The 17,925-nt window shown below is 32.0% G+C and overlaps 1 protein-coding gene across 1 annotated transcript in view; it reads right to left on the bottom strand.

Annotated features, from left to right (window-relative positions):
• Positions 1–12,116: 12,116 nt before the first annotated feature.
• Smp_196110 (ceramidase) overlaps positions 12,117–17,925 on the bottom strand; it is a gene marked incomplete at its 5' end in the record, with an annotated part of 17,266 nt that continues 11,457 nt past the window's right edge. Inside the window, 3 exons of the mRNA XM_018789273.1 lie at positions 12,117–13,405; positions 14,297–14,394; positions 16,623–16,881. Of these exons, the coding sequence (XP_018654733.1) occupies positions 13,313–13,405; positions 14,297–14,394; positions 16,623–16,881 (450 nt within the window). The 3' untranslated portion in view covers positions 12,117–13,312. The remainder of the gene's footprint in view (positions 13,406–14,296; positions 14,395–16,622; positions 16,882–17,925) is intronic.

Here is a 17,925-nt window from a genome sequence, read left to right as displayed (position 1 = left end):
AGCCGAAGCCCTTAACCGATAGACCACTGAGCTGGCATCCAACGGTGTTAATGTCTAACTTCAACTGATTCACGAAATTGAGCAACCATTCACCAATGTCATCAGTGAGTTACTATCTCACAACAGACCTGGTTGAACTCCACCGGTTACTGCTTCAGCTCGAAACTGGTAGGTCCTGGGTTCGAATCCCGCGAGAGTGGGTTCGTGGATGCGCACTGCTGAGGAGTCCCATAATAGGACGAAACGGCCGTCCAGTGCTTCCAGGTTTTCCATGGTGGTCTAGCTTCAATTGACTCATGATCTCAACTCTATATATTTGTCTTTTTACTTAGTTTTATTATAAATATCAATCAATTACGTACAAGCTGCGATTTCTATTTGTGATCATGTTTTGGATGTACATGATTATGCCAGTTTTTGAGTCAATCATATAAAAGTTAAATCGGCTTGTTGTCTTCATGTTCTGATTGACCACTGGGGATGAATTGTGTGTAGATTATTGGGTGTTAGGATATCAAGTAGTTACTCGTGCTCATTTGTGTTATCGATTAAAACGGATGTAATTAATCTTACTGTCTTAAAGTGAACTCATTAATGAACTCCTAAATTGGATGACCATTGTTAGTGAGTATAAACAAATTGAAGGCTTTTCTATCTCGATAAAATACTGTTATAGCTAATTGTTTTATCTTGTGGACATAACTGGTTGCTCGCTCCAGAATAAGTGAACAAGGACTGATACAGCTTAATACAAGAACGAATATATGACTACAGATGATATGTATATGTATGATACAGATGCATATTTCGTATCAGTCTCTTGCTTTGAAAACTTGACGATCACACTTGGTTGAAGAGGAGGATATTGAGGAAAATCTTACAGATTTGTTTCTTTCAGTGACTTCTATATATTAATATTTTTACAAGTGACTTTAGAATAGGAATTTTTATTGATTCAAAGATAATTTGGTATTATACATGAAAACTAGGTCGTATCACTTGCTGATTTCATTCAAATTAAGATTTCTACGAATTATTACCATAAATTATTGTAGATCAATTGTTTTTACTTTAATGATATCTCTATGATATTGAAATTATCAAACGGAAAAACGTTCACTTTATATCACATTCTAATCTAATTTAACTTGAGTTACTTAACAACAAACCGGATATCTAAAAGGCATTAAATAAAAATAGTAATTCCACTCAGTTACATGGGGTGGTTACTAGCATCGTGCTTTATGTAACTCAGTACCAATTAGAAAAAGGTCAGTCATGTGATATACACATTACAAAAGTTGGCTGTATTACTGATCTCAGTCTAATAGATGTTTAACTGTCCTCTCATTAATTAAATAAAGTGATCACTAAGTTATAAGCCTTACAGGAACATTGACATTTTTCGACCAAAATTTGTGTATGAAAACTACATCAAATAATTGTTTCTGTTTCATCAATCAGTAACTGCTTGAATGGCATTCCAAAGCAATGGATTTTATGTTTCAAAATATTACTTCATAAAACAGTCTTCTACATGGTGTTTGTAATCAATTATTAATACCCGACTGAAATGGTGTATTCGCATAGGACTATCACTTTTGAATTATTTATTAACTTTAAACAGATAATCAGAACATAATAACATGGCACCACAGTATCAATCTTTTAAAGCCGTTATTTAACGACGTAAATAATCCTTGTATCTATTCAATACTCTCTCAACATTTGCAGTATGATTCATTTGGTATTGTTTGCTTGAATCTTCCCATGATGTTTAGAACTGCAATTGATCAGTCTCCCATTGACATATGTGCATACTGTGCGGATTGCCTTGATATCGACTTAAGTCACAAGCATTGATCGGTTCACCTTTGCTAAAGCGAGGGTTCGAGTAAAAGTTATCCTGATAAATAATCGTCCTACAGTGAACATCAATTCTGAGATGCAGGTACATCCAGCTGATGACTTCCAAATAAGACGGAAAGCGCGTCCTGGATTCCACTGCTAACCAGCATCTGTCTTTGCTTATTTGCAGTGTGGTTTATAAAATTTAAGTCTTGAGGTGTTTGTCGTGCTCTACCACACGATGTTCATGACCAATCTGTGGGTCTAGTTATACTTGTTACCTATGTATCAATAATCCAACATCATAAAACTTTTCTCATTTTAATATCGATCAAGATATAGTTCAAAGTGATTTGTCCTTTCATTAGAGATCTTATAACTAACCATTAATGGATCTTACCTTTCGTTAAAGATAACAAACACCGTTATTATGCTACACTGACTATTATTTGATGTTTGCGGAAGGTCTTTATTTATCAATTTATCTACAATATAATGTTCATTAGAATTATTCATAATCTTGTCAGTAGTTATGATCAATGCTTAGTTTTCCCATGGTTTAGCGTGACAAACTCACTTCAGTCTGAGGACCATTGAAAACCAAAAGGCATCAAATAGCCATTTCGTCCTAGCATTATGCTCCTCATCAGTGGACATTCACGGTCCCATCAGGAATCAAACTTTAAACCTCTGGCCTTATGACGAGCTTCTAATATTCAGACTACTGAGTTAGTATCTAACTGCATACACTCCTAGCATTAACCATCTAATGATCTATTGTGATCATCGATTGACATTGGAGATACCTTGTCTTACCCTCATTTGGGCACGGCTTCTCATTAGAATTCCAATAAATAAGTCTCAAGGTTAGAAAGTAGTAATTAAACGATAACTGTTGATATACGGCGTTGTAGAGACTGGTTAACTTTTTGATGAAACTAATCAATGAACAACTAATTTGATTTTTTTACTGTCTACATTGAAAATTGTTAAAGAACCGTTTATTCTGATTATCTTACTTATCAGGTCGTACAATCACATTAAGCTCCTATGACTTAAAATAATCAGCTTCTTCGTAAAGTTGCTAAGAATAAACAATTTATACATTATCGTGTATTCATTTTACATTGCGTTATCAACATATCATACCAATTACTATGGTTATGAACTCAACTAGTCTATGTATAACACAGTGTGATAGTGAGATAAAAAAAATAATCAATAAACTGAAATGAACTAATGAATAACTCTACACGAAAGTAAAGTGGCCTGGAGAATTCTCTTTCCAAGTTCACTTCTATGCACTGAATTTTTTTAGAAACCACTGGTTAATTATAAAGATTTGAAATTATAAGCTTCTACACAATAAACATTTTTTAATCTTCAAGAAGTCAGAAAACATAATACAATGTACTATTACATGTTAATGCAAGTAATTTATAAACAAATATTTTATAAGTCATTGATTTGTATCAATGAAAAACATAGAGAAGTGGTCTTAGAAAATAGATAGTTATTGAATGAAATAAACAAAGAAAGTCTGAAACAAAATCTTGATTTCAGTTGGAGGCTTGATATGATAATATCATTGATCTTACTAACCAGATACTAGGCAGCCATATAATTCGTTTATGAAAATCCTTAGTAGTGTAGTGAACTAGGGATCACAGAATGCCTTGGTAAAATATTAAAACTATACATTATTTGCACATCTTCCTTCAGTTGTCCTTTACTTGCTTCATGATTCTCTCAATTCTGTTGTTACTACACTTGCTCTCTGCTACATTCCTGTTTTCTCCAATTCAATCTTCTGCTGACAGACATTCCACTTCCGAATGCTACTACATACTACTTGTATCTGTCAACATAAGTAGCATACACCACACTCGTGCCTCCTTTAAACGAAAGTCACTCTTGCGTTCGTTCTGCTATCTGTGCCACGCCTTCCATCGAGACCTCTGTAGTAATGTCGACCTGCCGGGCCATCTACATCTTATGTCTGCCCAGCAACCGGGACGTCACACAGTGGTACACACCTACCGCCCCACTAAGGAGCGAACCGAAGACCACTTCATTATTGATTTCAAGTAGTAATCTCTTGAGTTCCAGTGAAAAGACATGATCAATAGAGTTCAGCTACTTCTGATGTGAGATGAATATCACTAGGTGAAATAAACGATGGTAGAGAAAAATATCGTGAATTGAAGTGAGAAATGTTAACCATTAGATCTCGACTCAGTAATATAAAGATTAGTGTAAGACCTGAAGATCCTGAGTGATTATTACTTGGGAGTCCTATTATAAGGTTTAACAGTTGTCTAGTGTCCCCTGATTTTCAACGGTTGTCTAGCTAAGGCTAGTCCGCTATGTAAACAATGAAATTATAATTGACTATTTTTCGCAATATAGAAAATATCTTTTAAGGATTATTTGTGGACAAACAGTATAATATGAGGAGAAAATTTAAATTAAACTCATTATCTAAATAAACAAAGTTTTATTGGTAGGTAATTACCGATGGCATTGACTCGTATTTGATGTAAGATTGGTTCCATCACTAAATGATAAATAATATTCACGCTATACCATGAACTGATTAAAGTTCGGAGTTCTGATCATAGGAACTTATCTCCGTGGTCTAAATGTAACGTAACCGCAGTTAGACGCTAAGGTCTTTATTTCATTCGCCAGTTGAGTCATGGATGCATATGGCTGAGTTTCAAGCGAGGATAAAATACCTATTTACTACATCTTGATTTCTGGTGGTTCATAAATTCAGGTCATTCTTTGACGAAAACCACTCAGAAAATGGGACGATCTCCTGGACTAGTCACATCTTATTGAATCCTTTGAATCTTTCTTGAGAACTTATTGTATTTGTAGTGTTGATCCGATCTTCAGTAAATATACAGGGATAGTGGATTGCCAAAGGTATGTGGTAAACTGTAGGTGTTACGAATAGCACTTGCTTTTTTACCATTTTAATCGAACAAGTGACTATTGGTAGAAATCTTAAGTGAACCATTGGTAAATAAACTAAGAAATTTTACTGTAACTATATAAATTACTTTCCATGAGAGAGAAAAAAATTGGTGTTTATGATAAAGATGTGATGCCCAGCTTCAATGAGCAGATTATTGGTTCATTTGGAAAAAAATTTGTCATAACAAATAAACAGGAGTTTCGTGTTGTATTGATAGGAAGGCTTATTTTAGGTTTCGCATTCTGTATTTTACTAGGTAAAACTGAATAGAATATCTCGTTGGGCGTTAACCTTGTTTTAAATCGGGAATGAGTCATTTAACTTACTAGTGAAATATTCAGTTGTGGAGACTAAAGTTGCATGGCTAAAGCCGAAATAATCAAAGTTTAGGTTTTGTATTGACTATATTTTATTTATTTTTTTAATTGCTTTTTTTTCTGAGCAGTTTATCACTGGCATGCGAAAGTGATGCAGCTTTGAAATCCAATCATGACATTACACAAAGAAACTTTTTTGAAAGGATTGATTGTCACCATCTGGATGGATAAATTAAATTAACTATGAATGTGGTGTCAATTAATCTGTATATATTTATATGTCAATAAATAACCCGAATGTATTTTCAAAAAAATTGGATCAATTGTATTACTCAACATCAACGGCAAGATTCAAAACACATTTGTCTATGATCTTTTGATGTTGTTTACTTGAATCTTCCCATGATGTTTAGAACTGCAATTGATCAGTCTCCTATTGACATATGTGCATTCTGTGCGGATTGCCTCGATATTACCTTTATTCACAAGCCTTCTAAGCAAAAATGGATAATGGCTAGCAGAGGAATCCAGGACACGCATTTCGTCGTATTTGGGGCTCGTCAGCTGGATGTACCTGCATCTTAGAGTTGATGTTCACTCTAGGACGATTATTTATCAGGATAACTTTTACTCGAGATCTCAATTTAGCATATAGTTTTAGTGCATTTACTTTGCTTGAAAAACTTTTGTTTGAATTTCATATTTCTGATTATTGGTGTGTATAAATTAAATTTTCATAATTACGATAAATTTAATGAAGCGTGAATTAAATAACCAAAATGTCATTTAATTTTACATTGATACAATAATTTTCATTTTTTTAAAATGAATTCTGATACAACAAGATAAAATGGTAACGTTATTTAAGTGTATCAATTCATTAAAAATTGTGGCCAGAGTGATAAGTGTGAACTTTGTTCTTTGTGACAATTCTATTCCCTGTATCAGTTTAAATGAACTACATTCAGTATGTGTTTTTACAGTAATTCCATGTATTTTCCTCTAAATGTGATATTGCTGTATGTAAAATGTGAATATAAGTGATTGTATTCTGGCCTATTGATGACGTGGTTTCGAGATTAGTTTAAGGATGTGTTTTTTGGACAGTCAATAAATCTTCATCAAACCAGTCTTTTGAATCTTTATTTAACGTAATAGGAATTGAAGTGGTACCGAAATTTGTAGTATAGACACTAAGATTGCTGAACCTACAGAGTCGATACATTCACAACAAGACAAATAAGATATGATAGAGCAACTTAATTTCATATTTTATTGTGTAGAAGGGTAATTAATCAACCAGTTTTATTGAAGACGATTTTTGAGCACGTGATCACAGAAGAAATATTTCTTTTTGATTGTTTACAGCTATGATTCAGCGAAAGATTAACAACCAAAAAAGTGGGTTTTACGTTGTTTTCAAAATAATTTACTTACTCAACCATGTTTCGTTTTCATTTGTGCTTTATTCTGAGATTATAATAAGCTAGAATGATAAAAGAAAATCAGTTTAGTTAATGATTTATTAGTATGGTCAGGTAAAACTCTTATGATCAATTTATCGATCAAGTGGAACGCAACATTTAAGTGAAGTTGTATAAGTTGCAATCAATTCATAGAGTCAATTTTTAAGTTTAAAGAAATAATAGAGCCACTGAAAACTAAATACTGGGTGAATAAAGAATTGAATTCTAGAGATTACTTCAATTTTATTGTAACCTATACATGTATTTGTTTCAAATATATATAATGGAAACATGGAGTATTCAGTTAGAATTTCCTCTCTTACGTTTTTTATTGTCATTTATTATTATTATCTTCATACATTGTTGATGTTCAGTTCTTATATAAAACTGACTGCCTTTTTGAGGTGTTTATCGCTGAATATGAAACTTCACAATAAATAGATGATTAAAATATAAGCAACTAATGAAAGGGGTTTTCAAAACTTATTTCCATGTTATGTGTTTTTTTAAATTTTTATTTCCTTTCCGAAAAAGCAGAAAACAAAAAGATGCACATCGTTTTGTTTATTTTATTGTGTTTATTCTTTTCTTTTTATTTTGAAATGAAAATCATAAACAGTTTATAAACATAATACAATCATAAAGACCATAATGTTAATTGCACATAATTTTCATCTGGGCAATACTAATTTTCATTAGTTCATATAGCCCAATAGAGTTACAAACAAAATGAATGCATAATGAACAAGTAATTGTTAAATGTTAAATTGAACGATATTGTTAGTATCAGTTTCGAGGAGTTGGATTGTTTAACTATCGATTTTTATGGTTTAAACAGTTATTGACATTGAATATTTTTATAGGCAACATCAAGGTTGTTAGACTATATGTTGATAGTCCACTGTTTTATCAAAGTAGTTACTAGGTGAGGTCTATTTGAAAATAAATAGATTAGGTCAAGTTTTAATAATAACGATAAGTAATAAAATGAAATATTTTATTTTGCACAATCTATCTGATATGGAACAAAATCATTTAAATCTAATTCACTGATCAAAAAGATGATATACTGACTACGAAAAATATTAATCAATCGTTAGGTAATCACTCACTTTTAAATGAATGAGAGACATGTATTGAAGAATATTAGATAAAAGTAATTTGTTAGTTATTCGTGATTACTTTCTCATTTGGATCATGGTATCCAACGTTAATAGGGTTGGTAGTGTTTTGTTTTCCTTACATATATCTTATTTAATCTTTCGGCAAGTTAATTTGATTTAGAACTCTATTTGAAAACTTTCTTTTAATCTATTCATTTTTCGGGATGGAGGTACATCCAGCTGAAGAGTCCCAAATAAGACGAAACGCTCGTCTTGGATTCCTCTGCTAGCCACCATCCATCTTTGCTTTTAATTACTTCTATTTACAAAGTTGTTTTTTTATCATTTGTTATCTCACATTTATTCTCTATCAGTGCTCGTTGAATAAATGATCCTCCCTTACCATTTTTACCAACAAAGTGGAATTTTTGAGGTCTAGATCCTGAAAAGCTGACTCTTAAGATCTCTGAGAGACTTTTTATTCAGCTGAACCACAAGTTGTCTCGGGCACTAGTTATTTCACTAGGTCACTTTTTACTTTACTGCTTCTTACAACTTTTTGTCCACTATGTAACTTCTACTCGATACTTGAAATTTTCGACACCTTTTTTGATGAAAACAGCGCCTTACTATTTTAATATAGACTAATTTGTGAAAAATACCTATGATTACGTCTGTACAGCTTTAGCAAATAACATCGTTGAAAGGGACATTTACGTTGTTATTATTATCTTTATTTCGCTCATTATAATTTAGGCAATATGGTTTGATACTTCTGTACCTGATTTTATTTACAGATTTATCTTGACATAAGAATAAATATTTAATTTCCTAATGGTATTCAGGTGAATAAAGTATTCAGATTTGATGTGATACATTTACGTATGTATTTATTGGAGCTCGTGCGAAACAACACTCATCGTTTACTCAATAGCTTGTTTATAAATTCGTGAAGGATTTTTCCTAAGTTTTCCCATTGTTAATACCAGTTGCCTGAAGAAATCACTAACATAGATACAACTGACTAAACTGGTCATAAGTGTGCTAGTCGCTTGCTTAGACCTTGCTACTATCGTTTATCTAGTTTAACTTCATACGGTCACTTGACTTAAATACCATAGCAATTGCGTTTGCTTTGGTGTAATAACAAGTTATAACATGAAGTGTGTGTGCTAGATAAGATTTACTTCAAAAAAAGATTATTCTCAGGATAGCGGTCAACCAGACAAAGAACAAAAGGTTGTTATGACTAGATGTCAAGCTTAAATATATGAGTCATGGTACACGTATGTAGAAGCTGTCTTGAGTAAAAAGTATACTATTCATAAATAATGCAAGATAGTCAGCCAAACATGTATAAACATTTATATACCTACATATATACACAGGTAAAATCTCGGAGTTACTTCTAGGGGTTTAAAATAATTAATCATATGGCAATGATACATTTGACTATTAAGCCTTTGTTCCATATCTTTTAAAGATTCTTCGGGAGAGTAGGTGTGCAACATAATTGAAAAAATAGATGAATTAGTCTGTCCAGAAATAAGAACATAGTTTCTTAAAGTGGACAAAATTCTTGAAAAACAATGGAAAACGGGACAACAACCATCAATTATCACTTCAAACATCTAGGGCATCGGGTACTGTTATCTCACGGTTGTACGTCATTTCAGAGGTACATAGTAAAACTATTTCTCTCCGTGCCATAACGGCAATCAATTACTTTTCATATGATATTGTTGCCGAACGGTTGGTGGGGGTCGCATAACTAGTTAGTAGTCAGATCAGTAGACACAGTACTTTTGATTATGAGTTCAGCTGAAGATGTAAAGGCATCTGGAAATAGAATGAATTATATAATCTTTCTTGATGTGAAGAGAAAAATGTAGCAACGATAATTAACGAAAGCTATTTTTCAGGACATTGTTTCGGGTCATTCGAAGTCTGCAAAGTACTAACATTTATTTTTACGCATGCTTTATTTTTATGAATCATAAACTCTCGTTTGGTGTAAAAACAACTATGATATTCTTTTTTAGTTCAAAATTGCTGTAATTTTAACGTGACTTTTGTATTCCATACTTTTTTTATCCCGATATCCTAGTTTGGATCCGACTGTACTTTTCTCAGTTTTTGCACGTTGTGGCCTTGTTAGTCAGGTGCCTCTTTGAATTAGATTGAGACAGGAATAGACCGGATAATGGTTTCAGTTAAATTGTCTTCTCTCTTTCCGCTTGCCAACCTGTCAGGTCATAGGTAGGACAGATTTCTCTCTGTCCTTAAGGCCGTTCAGTCACAAATCTGACTGACACGTTACTAGTCTCAAGGCTGTACTTAGCAACCTATAACTAGGTCGAGACAACTTTCTCACCCTATCTAATATGCCCAGATTAGTGGGCACACAGATCAAAGATAAAACATTTCTTATCTCTTCTACAGCGGGAGTATCTGCTTCTTTTCAGAGTATTGGGTAAATATCGCAACAAATTACTTCGATAAATACGTTCCTTGTGTTGTCATCTAGCACATTTTAACTACTTAGAATAGTATCATTAGTAAAAATAAATTTGCACGTTTTGTTCTTTAAATGGATTCAAGCTAAAAACTTAATGTTCCACTAATCTAAAATACCCAAACGTTATATTTATGAAGGATGAAAGCAGATATACAGATTTCTGTATTTCCTAACTACTTTGTCCACTGGAACAAAGGACATACTCATGTGTCATCATATACGTATATTTAATCAGTCTTGTCTTTCTTAATTTAAATCAATTTATCCGTTTCTCCATTGAATCATCGATCAACATCTTAGTAAAACTGTTTACATAATATGTGTCGGAATGGCACAAGTTAACTCCTTTAAGACTGAGAAAATTAATGAATGATAGTAGTATAGATCCTAATAAACGTTTATATATCATTTCTTATTAAATCAAATGAATCAGTTGAAAATCACTCCGTTTACGAAGAGTAAAATTACATTATTAAATAGCATGAAGTACAACAGAAGGCGGTTGATGAGCTTTGCTCTATGTTTGAACTTGTCGTTTTTTTCTACAAGCCTATACTACATACATAAACTCAACATTGATTTAAAAATCATATATTCAACCAGTACTCAGTTGATCGTGAAAGAAAATCTAAGCAGAAGTATAGATCAACTTACAGTTTGCACAATTACTTGACCTTAGTTAGACAGTTGACACCAAGATATATTAATCCTCATATATGACTTCTCGGGACTGAGGATTCATAAACATACACGTTATCGAATCTAAGATCTTAAAGTATTACGTTGAGTTTTTAATCTTTAGACTGATAAGTCGGTAATAATTGGTTTACGTTCCTAATTTCAAATAATTCATGATATTATGAGACAATCATCATTTCTCATTAGTAATATTTGTTTCACAGTTAACATGTTTGAAACCCACTGGTCACATTTTCTCGCCAGAACTCAAGTGAACCCTAGAAATCAGATATAAATAAACCCATGGTGTTAGTAGACAGTTTCGGATACTCTTTTCTACAATATCTGAACAAAATAAGGCCAAAAGGATTGTATGATAGGACGATGTCATTTTTTTTAAAGGCTTCTTATTATCTGAGACACAGTCTAAAGCCTTAAATAACAATGTTAGTGGAAAGATTTTAATATTCGATTACAATTATCAACTTAAGTTTTCCAAACTATTTTTCCTAATCATACTATTCCTGGTATCTGTTGTCTGCTTTGGAGCTGATAGGAACCATTGAAGTCGAATGAGAAAATACTTATCCTCTAGATGCGGATAAACTTGTTCTATCTTAAATTATACAAGGAACTCAATGTTTGAAATTCTTCCTAGTGTTTTTTTTCCTTTTTACATACTATTTGTTAGTATGTGATAATATACGAGATTAAGGAATCATGAAATAATAAACTTATCCATACTTGAGTGTATGCATTTTCCCAATCATAACTCTGACGGCTTTGATTAAGCAGTTTCTATTGGATTGTAAGCAGTAAAGGAAACCCCATCTGGCAAAATCTAATCAGTTGCAGTTCCTAACATCAATAACGGGAAAATACAAACTCTTAAAATAAATTCATGTTTGTGGAATACGTTAGTACATATCTGAACACAGTAGCTCAGTGGATGACAAGTTGGTGCTTGAAGCAATGAGCAATAATTTGGAGTTCCGACGCGAACATTAACACTGAGATACAGGTATAACTGGCCAATTAGTCGTAAATACAAAATATGAGTCTCCGTTTCTGTTATCGGGCACTATAGGAGTACACTGATAAACATATTGTTTGTAATCACCATTAATATCGAATTGGAAAAGAATAGTTATTTAATAAAAAATATTACGCTCTAAAAGCGACGCCTAAACGAAAAAAACAGTTGATTATATATAATGTTATATATTTATATATATCTCCGCTCATTTTATTGTTTTAATTAAAAAGAATTTGAACCAAAAGCAAAAACAAGACAAGATTAGCCGGCGCACAAACGAAGTGTGAAAAATTAAAGCAGAGAAGGAAAAAAAAGTTAACAAATCCGGTAAGTAAGCATAAATGTCAGGACAACGACACGATTATGTTCGAAGAATAACAATAAGGTATAGCATATGAGGGGAGAGAAGAGAGCATATGTGTATCGAGAAGGAACAATGACTGTGGTAAGGGTTAAATAACTGAAAAATGAGATTGGCATAATAAACTGAAAAGGTATAAACAACGATAAACAGTAATGGAATGAAATAAAAAGAAAGCATCAAGGAAGTTGTTTTTTCTAACTGAACGGTTTTTGAAATAAAAACAGAAGTTATGGATCTTGACAGTGTATATAATCGAATTCATTACCAATAATAATATATGGCAGCACTGATAAATATTTGTGCACTGATAAATATTTGTGTAAATAATGATTGAATTGGACAGATAAAAACTTTATTAATGATAAGAACAATAGTAAATAATAATAATAATAATAATAATGCATTATAAATATTAGTGTGGTGCATAAGTGGTATGTCCCAACTAATGTGTTTGTGTGTGCCCATCGACATGAATTATTTTGTTTTAAAGAAGAATCTTGAAAAGTAAGTCGTATTTACTCCTTTTTTATCCCATTAATTCTTAAAATAAGAAGGCACAAAAAACCAAATGAAGTTAAAACAAGTTATAAGCAATAGTTAGAAGGATAGAAAGTTTTTCCAAGGGAACTCTAATAGAACAAACTAACTTGCGTCATTCAAGGTTATTATTTATGAAGAAAATTATTTTCATTGCTTTTTTTAACATTTGTGAAATGTTTTTCGAACTGGATGACGTTTTACATATTACAGAATAAAGGAAGCTGAGATTCTATTCATTATTTATATATCTAGCGATAAAATAAAAATTCGTGGATATATGCGCGGAAAAAATTGTTTAAGATTTAAAGAAAGAAAAGACACTGAGTACACGCAAACGATAACCTAAAGAAATATGGCCAGTTATAGATAAGACATTTGTATATAAGGCACATTTACAATAGTTACTTAGACTACTGATAAAACAGTTAAGTAGTGTAAAAGCTAAACAGAAAATAACTATTAATTAACTGCTATGATTATAACGAGGATAACGGCAACAATTGCGCAAACTGTAGCATGGAGTCCAATTATGAAATATTTGAACATGCGACCCTAAAATTTGAGAAAAATGAAGCGGAAATAAGAGAAAAATCAGTTACTAGCTAATATTTACAGTTATATAGAAAAAAACTTCGAAAACTAGTTTTTGGTTTGTCAGACTTTACTTAAGATTATGTTTAATTCATGTAACTGTTTATAGTAAAGTAAGTAGAAAGGGGATTTAAACTACAACTCAATAGTTAAAAAACAGTGTGGAGATACAACAACTTAATTCCATCATTTAGGGTTTGATATGATAGCATGAAGTTGGAAACTGACAAGAGCTGTTCACCTTAGCCAACAATTCTAAACAAGAATATAGATACCTTTTAGTATTTTACAACAACATTATAACAATTTCTTCGGGCACTCATTTTAGCAAGTCTTGTCAGCTATATTCCACAAATAAACTACTTAGGTGAATTATGTAATGATTTTTAATTTATGATTGAAATATTCTTATTAAATCCATTAAATACTGTTTCAGAGCTGATTGATATACAAAGAATCTCATTGAAATGATCTATTCATATAAATAGTCACGTTTGGTGCTATAATTAACTGCATAATAATACTAATGTCAAATATCTTGAACGGAGGAAAAAATGAAAATTACTGTTGTATTCATATTAAGCTTTTAAAAAGACTCGTATATATATATATATATATATATATATATATATATATACCTGGCAGAAATAGGTATGGGAGTTTGTTATATCACAATGAGCAATAATGCCTAAGCCTTTTAAAATATTGAAGAAACAAGGTTATCCCCTTCTATTAAACTTAACAAGTGAGCATTTTTTAAGCTAATGTTAAATAAAGGTCAAGTGAACACGTATCTGCACTGTAAACCATATTTTTTAGAACAAAAGAAACACTGAACAAGATGAAACCTACAGAAGGTTCCGGTTCAGGAGGTCTTGGTTGACGTGCGTTGTTTAAACGCTTTGCAGCTTGATATTGATCAATCTCTAGTACATATGTCCGACGCTTATCTGTAAGGAAAAAATCAAAGATATTAATAAAGCAATATATTCCATTTTATACTTACATATACATGGTGAGCTTAATAAGAGTTTATTTGTACCCAATAAAGCAAAACATATCTATAAGAAAGATTTCCAAATACCTGAGTAACTAATGCATAACAACATCTACTGTTGTAGTGTGAATTCAGTGAGTGGAACGATTAAAAGTTGGTATTTTGGTGGAAGCAGAACGTCAAAATCTGTTAGTAGTTTCCTAGTCACGAGATATTCTACTAGTGGGACTCTTCAGTGTCACTGGATTCACCTTGCTTATTGTGATCTTTTCAGTCATTCCTTCTCCTTGAAGGTTTTTACAAATATATCCACTTATTCATTTGATTGGAGATAATGAAGTGGGGAAAGAACACGTGTGATTTTGCGCTTTGCTGCGCATTGTTCAAACATGACTACTGTAAGTTGTATGGGATCGTACATCAAAATGATGACCATGCTTTTTACTTAAAAAGAGAAGTTTGTGTAACTCATTTTGGAGTCCATATAAACTATGAAATAATGACCAAATATATTTTTCTTAGTATTTTGACACGATGGACAGAATTTCATGGAGCAGAAGGCGAATTTCAATAGTGTTATATATTCTGAATTGGATAATCTTAGTCGTAAAGTTTCCACTTCTTTTCTACACACAACACGAACTTGTGAGAGAAAATATCACATCTTAATATTGATGAAACAAACTGTTAACGAAGAAATTGTAGTCCAACTCTTTTTTTTCGAAGTTTTCAGAAATGATATTAATTGGGTAAAAAGATAAGACTAGGACAATTTATCAACATTAATCGAAATCCTTCACATGCTTTTTAGTAGTGAGCAAGTTGATTATTGATGATTAAAATCATGGAATCTTTAAGGATAGTTTATGAATTTACACCCATTATTATTATTCATTAAACAGTTCTTTTGATCTAAACCAACTTTTTCTTCCTAGAGTACTGAAATTTGTAGTTGTTAAACGAGATTAGGTTCATTATTATTATTGTTAGTACTTATTGCATTATGAATGGTTGTATGATAGAACACGTAAATAGATAGATCGACAAATTTGTAGAAAAACAATTTTATTAAGCTGAAACATTTTTAAAATTAGATTTCAAACTGTGAAACGGAATTCCATCCTAACTAAAACAAAATCCTAGAAAATTAAATAGAACATTTATTGTGTTTTTATATGACGGATTAGTATCTCAAAAAATGTCAATATATTAATACCGATGGTGAATAGCAAGAAATGAACTCGAAGAAGTATTGTGATGTTAAAATTGTGTGTGTGTGCATTTAGTAGTAGTGTAGGAAGGTTGATGGAAATCATTATTGTGACCTACGTCACTCACCACAACAAAAATTATTCTTGTGACCTTTCTTATACCTCGGAAATAATATAATCGTTGTCATGTAATGCACATTTATTTCTATCGTTACTTTGTTCCGTAAAATATCATACATAGTGTGGGGCTGGGTGGCGAGCATTTGAATACAATGAGCAGCATGAGATACCTTAAGACTGCAGGTACGCTTCACTAATGAGTACCAACTACCACGGAACCTAGGTCTAGCTCTTCTTCTTCCACTATCTCCAACCATATAGCATTATACATACGGTCATATGAAAGCTCTCTTGAAAGTCCCATACTTTCCCTCTCTTAATTCGCATGAAGTTATCATCGTTGAAGTGTAATTGTGTGTAAGTTGTCCGGTTCATTAAAGTACGTTAGATTCGTCATTGTATTAAAAGAATTTTCCGATTGCTCACATTTTCGACTCAAACAATATTTGAAACATAAACTAATCATTATGTCCTCTATTTGTTATTAGTACACTGATTTGTCAACAATTTTTTGTGTTTATCTTTATTCATTAAAGTTGACCGAATTCTATCGAGGAAGCTGCACAGTGATTACCAGTCTAAATGACTTTATACTGAGTACACTATATTCATTTCTACATTAGATCTTTAAAGTCGACCAACGGTATATATTTCACAGCCATGAACACAGTGATGTCTTTGAATATAAAACTAGGTGATTTAACTTTGAGCAACTAGCGTCAGGTATATACTTCAATAAGCCACTAATATGTTACTGGTTTATTTACAAAGAATCGTCTAACAAAAAGTGAGACACAATAGAAAAAACAGAAAAATAATGAGCAATAATAATCAGAAACTTATGCCTTACTTTTATTTCGACGATAATAGAAACATCCATGTATCTCCAGGATAATTTCAATCATAAATTGGAAGATTACAAAAAATATTAAAATCCATAATGGATAATTAATAAATTGTAGTTGTAGGCCAGCCGCAGGCATGCGTAAACCTAACATCATTGTTGGTACAGACAATATATAAGCGAATGTCCCAATGAAAAAATGTATCCAATTAAACCAAGGTCTGTATTCATGAGCTGGATTACAACGGCATAATGCGATAATTGGCTTAAAAGAATGAAATGTATGAAACATACTTAAAAGGAACTAAGTGCGTCAATAAATTCCTGTTTGATATAATCAATGATGACCATGAAAGAAAAGAGAAATGTTTTTGAGGCAAAAAACTCTAATTCATAAATAGATTTAAAGTAGCGAACCAATGGATGGGTGTATTATCCAGGTGTTTTATTAAAAAGCCAGACTGAAAATTAATTTGTAGGTCAACATACGTACAATGTATGTCGAGGAAATAGTAAAAAAACAAAAGTACAGAATCGAAAACGTACACAGAGTGTAAAAGAATTATATTGGAGTAGTGGAGGTTAGTGATGAAAATACTTGACTTGAAGCAGCAAATTTGGACCCCATTCAACTTACTTCAGTTCAGTTAGTTGGGTAGTGTCATTAGACACAAACAAAATATAGCCAAAAGTCAAGTACATAAAATTTTACTCCATAGGTGAATTACAACGCAAGAATAGAATCATAAAACTATGTCATCTACAAGGTTACCTGATGAAACTTCGTATTATGCAAACATAAATAAGAGCTAGTTAATTAAGAAAGAAATCAATCATTTTGTTTAAATCATGAATTCGCTGATTTTCTTGGACCATCCAGGACCTCAGAGAGTACTTGTTTGGGTCTTATTAAACAACTGAAACGAATATAATTTATAGTTGAATTCATGAGTCAATTGAAGCGGCAAGTAAGGAGGATAAAGTAAATAATTGGTTAATTATTCCTATTACGTTAGGATCTTTTTAGAAAAGACAGTTTGACAGATTTATATATAAATATCATATCTCCACTCACTAACCATCAACTTCTGTCTATCCTACTCATGTCCCACCTAATGTTACGTATTTAAGTAATTAGGTATGCGTATATTTAAATAAAGTTTAAAGCCCTTCTCCTTTATAAACACTGAACATACAAAATATCAAGGCTGTATCCTTTAACTTTACCAATAGAGCACAATCAACACTGATTACCAACTGTTATCCATCTGTTTTCATAAATTCACTATAATTTTGTAATTATTAATTC

This window comes from Schistosoma mansoni, chromosome W (genome assembly GCF_000237925.1).
Source record: "Schistosoma mansoni strain Puerto Rico chromosome W, complete genome".
Taxonomy (NCBI): domain Eukaryota; kingdom Metazoa; phylum Platyhelminthes; class Trematoda; order Strigeidida; family Schistosomatidae; genus Schistosoma; species Schistosoma mansoni.
The sequence above is the reverse complement of the archived record's forward strand: the minus strand, read 5'-3'. Positions and strand labels throughout refer to the sequence as shown.